This window comes from Mandrillus leucophaeus, unplaced genomic scaffold, assembly GCF_000951045.1.
Source record: "Mandrillus leucophaeus isolate KB7577 unplaced genomic scaffold, Mleu.le_1.0 Scaffold395, whole genome shotgun sequence".
In the NCBI taxonomy this organism is placed as follows: domain Eukaryota; kingdom Metazoa; phylum Chordata; class Mammalia; order Primates; family Cercopithecidae; genus Mandrillus; species Mandrillus leucophaeus.
The window spans coordinates 2,601,271-2,607,959 of record NW_012104198.1 but is presented as its reverse complement, the minus strand read 5'-3'; the positions used below and the strand labels follow the sequence as shown (position 1 = coordinate 2,607,959).

General features: G+C 48.8%; 2 protein-coding genes across 8 annotated transcripts in view; both read left to right on the top strand.

Moving 5' to 3' along the window:
* The window catches only part of PORCN (porcupine homolog (Drosophila)), an 11,710-nt gene extending 9,701 nt beyond the window's left edge, over positions 1-2,009 (top strand). For all 4 annotated transcript variants that reach the window (XM_011991423.1, XM_011991422.1, XM_011991421.1 and 1 more), the window contains one exon: positions 1,573-2,009. In XM_011991423.1, coding sequence (XP_011846813.1) covers positions 1,573-1,674 — 102 coding nt within the window. In that variant the 3' untranslated portion in view covers positions 1,675-2,009. The remainder of the gene's footprint in view (positions 1-1,572) is intronic.
* EBP (emopamil binding protein (sterol isomerase)) overlaps positions 1-6,689 on the top strand; it is a 10,461-nt gene that overhangs the window by 205 nt on the left and 3,567 nt on the right. Inside the window, exons 2-3 of one of the 4 annotated variants that reach the window (XM_011991427.1) lie at positions 362-365; positions 4,695-5,292. In XM_011991427.1, coding sequence (XP_011846817.1) covers positions 4,992-5,292 — 301 coding nt within the window. In that variant the 5' untranslated portion in view covers positions 362-365; positions 4,695-4,991. Of the gene's footprint in view, positions 1-361; positions 366-1,940; positions 3,466-4,694; positions 5,293-6,689 lie in introns of those variants that run through there. The other 3 variants (XM_011991426.1, XM_011991428.1, XM_011991425.1) reach the window with 3 other exon arrangements.

Here is a 6,689-nt window from a genome sequence, read left to right as displayed (position 1 = left end):
TTTTTTTTTTTTTTTTTTGAGACATGGTCTCACTCTGTCACTCAGGCACCCAGGCTGAAGTGCAGTGGCACAATCATAGCTCACTGCAGCCTCAAACTCCCAGACTCGAGCAATCCACCCATCTCAGCCTCCCAGGTAGCTGGGACTAGAGATGCATGACACCACACCTGGCTTTTTGCTTCTTTCTAAATAAAGTTTTTGTTTTGTTTTCATTAAAATATTTTTAAATAGTGAATGCCTATCACATGGTTCAAAAACCAAACAGTATTCAAGATATTCAGAGAAAAGACTTACTCCTACCCTCTGCCCGCTACCCTCTTACAGGTTACATGGTGAGACGGGGTTTCACCATGTTGGCCAGGCTGGTCTCAAACTCCTGACCTCAGGTAATCCACCCGCCTTGACCTCCCAAAGTGCTGGGATTACAGGCATGAGCCACCGCACCAAGCCCACTTTTATCCTTTTATTAAAATATCTTTCCAAAATTTAAACATATCAAACAAATATAAAAATATATTTTAATTCTACCCCCTTGCCAGTTTTTACCCTAAAGATAACACACAAATGATACTGTTCTGCAATTTTTGAAAATCTTCCACATCAGAATATAGTGTCCTCATTCATTTTTTCCACTATGAGGAAGTGACACAGTTTAATTTTTCTCTTATTGGTGAACATCAGGTGATTTCTAGTCCTTTCCTATTGCAAGTGATGCTGCAGCAGGAACTCTGTACCCACGTGGATCCACACAGGTGCAGACAGATCTGTAGGATCTGTTCCTGATAGTCTCAATGGAGTAGTACTTTTGTGCTCTCCCACCAGCAATGCCTGAACGTGCCTGCTGCCCCACCAGTACAGAGTGCCTCTCAAGCTTCCTGGATATGTTTGCCACTTCAATAAAGAAGATGGCCGGGCGGGGTGGCTCATGCCTGTAATCCCAGCACTTTGGGACGCCCAGGCGGGCAGATCACTTGAAGTCAGGAGTTCGAGACCAGCCTGACCAACATGGTGAAACCCCATCTCTACTAAAAGTACAAAAATTGGCTGGGCATGGTGGTGCAGCATCTGTAATCCCAGCTACTCAGGAGGCTAAGGCAGGAGAATAGCTTCAACCCGGGAGGTAGAGGTTGCAGTGAGCTGAGATCTTGCCACTGTACTCCAGCCTGGGTGACAGAATGAGACCCTGTCTCAAAAAGAAACTAAATAAAATGAGGAAGATTATGAATGAGGCTGAGCATCTTTTCATATGTTTAAGAGCCATTTGTTTTTCCTTTACTGGAATGACCTATTATTTCACCATCTCTGGCAATTTTTCTTTCCAAAAAATTGATTTTTAGGAGCTCTTTATATATTAGGGAGATAACAGGTCAGAGAATGGGATCACTTTGTTTTTAAAATGATTTTTAAAGAAGAAGACAAAAACTATATCTGGTCACCTTTCATATGTACCTAGGCCCTTCTGTGGGGCCTCACCTAGAGCAGTCACAGAAATGTCTTTGGGCAAAGGATGGGTTTTCCTGAGAACTTCTTTGTCCTTGTTAAGTGGGACCATCACCTCTTTCTCTCCCACAGGGCTATGGCATGGCATACACTGTCCACAAGTGGTCAGAGCTCAGCTGGGCCAGTCACTGGGTCACTTTTGGATGCTGGATCTTCTACCGTCTCATAGGCTGAGGCACATCTGTGGACCCTCATAACCCTCTTAAGACCCCTTTCAGGGTGCCACTGATGGGGGATGAGGGAAGGCCCTCTCTCTACTCCCTGACCCCCTCCATCCTTGACCCCCAACACCTCAACATACACACACACACACACACACACAAATCACACCATTTCCATGCCTGTCAATCCCCACCCCACCACAAGGCGGGAAGGGGGTGGTCCCTGTTGGGGCCTAGGGGTGGGGGATGCTTGGGGAAACAGAGAGGGGGAGATCCAGGGCCTCCTCGCCTTCCTTCTTCCTTTTTATATACAATTTGTTATTGTCAAATAAAAGTAGGAAATATACAGTAGGCTTCTTCTTCACTGCTCAGAGGCGAATAGGAGTGAGTGAGGAAGGGGGCACAGCATGGATAAAGGTTTGGAAGCTGGAAACCATGAAGAGAGAGCAGACTGTGATTGGTTCATGGTTAGTTTATGATTGTTTGATTAGATGATGAGCCTGAAGATGGCAGGATCCTGGTCCTGCTTGGTTTGATTAAGACAGGGACAGATTGCATAGTTGGATGTGGGGGAGGCCTGATTGGCTGGAAAACTGAAGGATCCCCATTCTGATTGGTTGCTCTGAGTGGGACACAGAGGAGAGAAAGCAAGAGAGATGAAGGGTTGGTGCCTATTTGTCCTTAGGACTGAGGGTTGTGGGTTCTAATTGGATGGGAGGTCTGGGATGGGTCTGGATTCTGATTGATTGCTCCATCTGGGGGCCCACTAGTGGTTAGGCGTTTGATTGGCTTTTTAGAACTGGCACACGGAGATTGAGGGTCTTCATGCCAATTGGTCAGTAGGACTGAGAGGCCTGGGTTCTGATTCATTCTTCTGACCTGAGGTCGGGAGAAGAGAGAATGACCGCTGCTATTAGGACTGAGGAGTTCTGAGCACTGAAGAGCTGGGGAGGGGGTGGTTGCAGTGTATAGCATGTGATCTTCCTGTAACAGTTTCTTTGCATCATGCTGAGGGTTACTCTACTTAGAAAAGGGCGGAGGTGAAAGGATGCAACGCAACGCTAATTTCACCAGCGGAAGAAGAGGATACACACCTTAATGAGTCCCTGTTTTGATCGACTGATAAGGGAATGAGGAAATTGAAGCCAGGACTCGATGCAAAGTGGCTACGGATCCAAAACGCCCACTAACCTTGGCCCGCCCCAGTCTCCACCCCAAACCTGACTCAGGTGAAAATGGCGCCACGCGTGGGGGCGGGGCCAGCGGCACACAGAGAGTGCCCATTGGTTGGGAGCGGCACGGGCCGTCTTCTTCGCTTCACCATTGGCCCGCTCCGTCAGGCAAGAGAACCCAAGAGGGGATGAGCCCGAACTGGGGATGTGACAGAGCGCGAGAGCCAGCCTAGAGAGGTCCCGGAGCCCGTGTCGGAGGCCGCTGCCGTCGCGCGGCTGGGTGAGTGCCCTCCACCCGGCCCCCTGCTCCCTCCCCTAGCTCTCCCCGGCTACGCGGCCAGCCCTTGGCGTGCCAGCGCGAGACCGTTTGCCACCCTCCCGCCCCCCCTCCACCGCCCTCTGGCGCCTGAGCTAGACCCCCAGCTACCGCACGGTTGTCCGGACGACAGAAGATCCGCCTTCTCATTGGGCAGCGGGATTGGAGGGTTCTGGTTCGGATTGGTGGGCTTTGTGTTCCGTTCTAGCGCTGCACGCCAGACACCGCCCTTTCCAAATCCGTCTCTTCCGTGCAGGTTGACGGCGTTGCATGCTCTCGCGGGGAGGCTCTGGCTTTCCAAACGCTGGCACCGAGGGTTGTAGCTGTGATTCGTTTTCTTTCCTCTGTCCCCCAGCCGCAGTTTTCAGAACTGCGTGGGGGAGGGAATAGCTTTTTGTTGAACGGTGCAAGACGCTGACCTGTGCAACGGGACCTCGCCTGGTTCCTGTGTCTCTTACCAAACCGTGACCCCGGAGCACAGGACTGGGTTTAGTGGTCGTGAGCAGTTTGTGACCCTTGAATGAAGACACCAGGACTGGTCCTGTATATCCCTCGCCAGACTGACCAGGGAGAGCTGGGATCAGGTGTTGTTCCCATGTGCCTCCCACCAGACTTTGACCCCTGAGGGCTGAGACCGGGACTGTTTCTACCACATCATAATGTGGCTCCTAGAGGGCTGAAACAAGCTTTCAGTCTTTCTGTGGCCTTATATTTCAGTTATGTTCTTTTTCTTTTCTTTTTTATTTTGATACAGAGTCTTGCTCTGTCGCCCAGGCTGGAGTGCAGTGGCCTGATCTCGGCTCACTGCAACCTCCGCCTCCCAGGTTCAAGCGATTCTCCTGCCTCAGCCTCCTGAATAGCTGTAACTACAGGCACACGCCACCACACCCGGCTAATTTTTGTATTTTTAGTAGAGATAGGGTTTCGCCATGTTGGCCAGGCTGGTCTTGAACTCGTGAGCTCCAGTGAGCCACTCGTCTTGGCCTCCCAAAGTGCTGTGATTACAGGCGTGAGCCACCACGCCGGGCCTTCTTTTTTAGAGGCAGAGTCTCAGGCTGGAGTGCAGTGATGTGGTCACTGCTCACTCCAGCCTTGAAGTCCTGGGCTCAAAGCGATCCTGCCTCAGCCTGCCTACTAGCTGGGACTACAGGCGTTTGTCACCACACCCAACTGATTTTATTTTTTTTAGAGAGAAGAGTTACGCTAAGTTGCCCAGGCTGGACTTGAATTCCTGGCTTCAGGTGCTGCTCCTGCATCAGCCTCCCAAAACACTGGAATTACCAGCCACAGTGCCTGGCCTTTAGTCATGGTCTTAAAACAAAATGTAGGCCGGGCGCGGTGGCTCACACCTGTAATCCCAGCACTTTGGGAGGCCGAGGCGGGTGGATCACGAGATCAAGAGATCGAGACCATCCTGGCTAACACAGTGAAACCCCGTCTCTACTAAAAATACAAAAAAATTAGCCAGGCGTGGTGGCAGGCACCTGTAGTCCCAGCTACTCGGGAGGCTGAGGCAGGAGAATCGTTTGAACCCGGGAGGCAGAGGTTGCAGTGAGCCGAGGTTGTACCACTACACTCCAGCCTGGGAGACAGAACAAGACTCCATCTGAAAACAAAACAAAACAAAACGGAATGTAATTAGAAGTGTTACAGTCCTGTCTGTTAACTGGTAAATTCGGTCCATTTACATTTCTTATGATAGTAAACTATTTGAATTAGAATTTATTATCTCATTCTGTGCTTTCTATTTGTCCAGGTGTTTCTGTTCCCTTTTTTTTTTTTTTTTTTTTTTTTATCTTCAACTTCCTGCCTATCCACACCCAGCTATCAGCCCACAAAGACATGACTACCAATGCGGGCCCGTTGCACCCATACTGGCCTCAGCACCTAAGACTGGACAACTTTGTACCTAATGACCGCCCCACCTGGCATATACTGGCTGGCCTCTTCTCTGTCACAGGGGTCTTAGTCGTGACCACATGGCTGTTGTCGGGTCGTGCTGCGGTTGTCCCACTGGGGACTTGGCGGCGACTGTCCCTGTGCTGGTTTGCAGTGTGTGGGTTCATTCACCTGGTGATCGAGGGCTGGTTCATTCTCTACTATGAGGACCTGCTTGGAGACCAAGCCTTCTTATCTCAACTCTGTGAGTCCTGAGTTTTTTCATGTGCTGTGGGATGGGATTTGCTGGGCAGGGATTGGCTTGCATGTTTACCTATCCACCTATTCTTCTTCCATTGATTTATTTTAAATTTTTATTTAACCTTTTAAACAATTTATTATAGGCTGGGCACGGTGGCTCACGCTTATAATCCCAGCACTTTGGGAGGCCGAGGCGGGCGGATCACTTGAGGTCAGGAATTTGAGACCAGCCTGGTCAACATGGCAAAACCCCATCTCTATTAAAAATACAAAAATTAGCCAGGCACGGTGGCTCACGCCTGTAATCCCAGCACTTTGGGAGGCCGAGGCAGGCAGATCACGAGGTCAGGAGTCCAAGACCAGCCAGGCCAAGATGGTGAACCCCATCTCTACTAAAAATACAAAAATTAGCTGGGTGTGGTGGCACACGCCTGTAGTCCCAGCTACTTGGGAGGCTGAATCAGAAGAATTGCTTGAACCTGGGAGGCAGAGGTTGCAGTGAGCCAAGACCATGCCATTGCACTCCAGCCTGGGCAACAGAGGCTTTTTTAAGACTTTGTCTTAAAAAAAAAAAAAATTATTATGTATTCTTGTATTCTTCTTTTTTTTTTTTTTTTTTTTTTTTTTTTGCCCTTCTCCTCCAAAACTGGTAGATAACTTATTTTTGAGACAAGGTCTTGCTGTGTTGCCCAGGCTGGAGTGCAGTGGCATGATGATTTCTCACTGCAGCCTCTAACTCCTGGGCTCAAGCAATTGTCTTGCCTCAGCCTCTGCAGTAGCTGGGACTATACTGTAAGTGCACACCTCTATGCCTGGCTAATATTTTCACTTTTTTGTAGAGACAGGGTCTTGTTATGTTGCTCAGGCTGTTCTTTAACTCCTGGGCTCGAGCAATCCTTCCACCTCAGCCTCCCAACATTCTGGGATGACAGGTGCGCACCACTGTGCCCAGCATTATTTAACTTTTTTGTTGCATGTATATTCACATGGGTCAAAAAAACATTTAAAGAGATTTGCAGTGAAAATCTGCTTTCTATCCACCAAGTGTCCCCGAATACTGTTAGGCACTGTTGATAGTTGTTTATGTTTCTTTTCAGTTTATTTATACACATAAGTCCCAATTTGCTCAATTGTAAAAGGGGGATAATAGTAATATATGTAAGGTACTTAGAACAGTGTTTGGCAAACAGTGGTTGCCATGTAACTGTTCACTATTATTATTATTATCATTATTTGCACTTTCCCCATTTTACACAAATGGTAACGTGCTATATATACGTCTTTTTTTTTTTTTTGAAACAGAGTCTCGCTCTGTCGCCCAGGCTGGAGTGCAGTGGTGCACTCTCTGCTCACTGCAAGCTCTGACTCCTGGGTTCATGCCATTCTCCTGCCTCAGCCTCC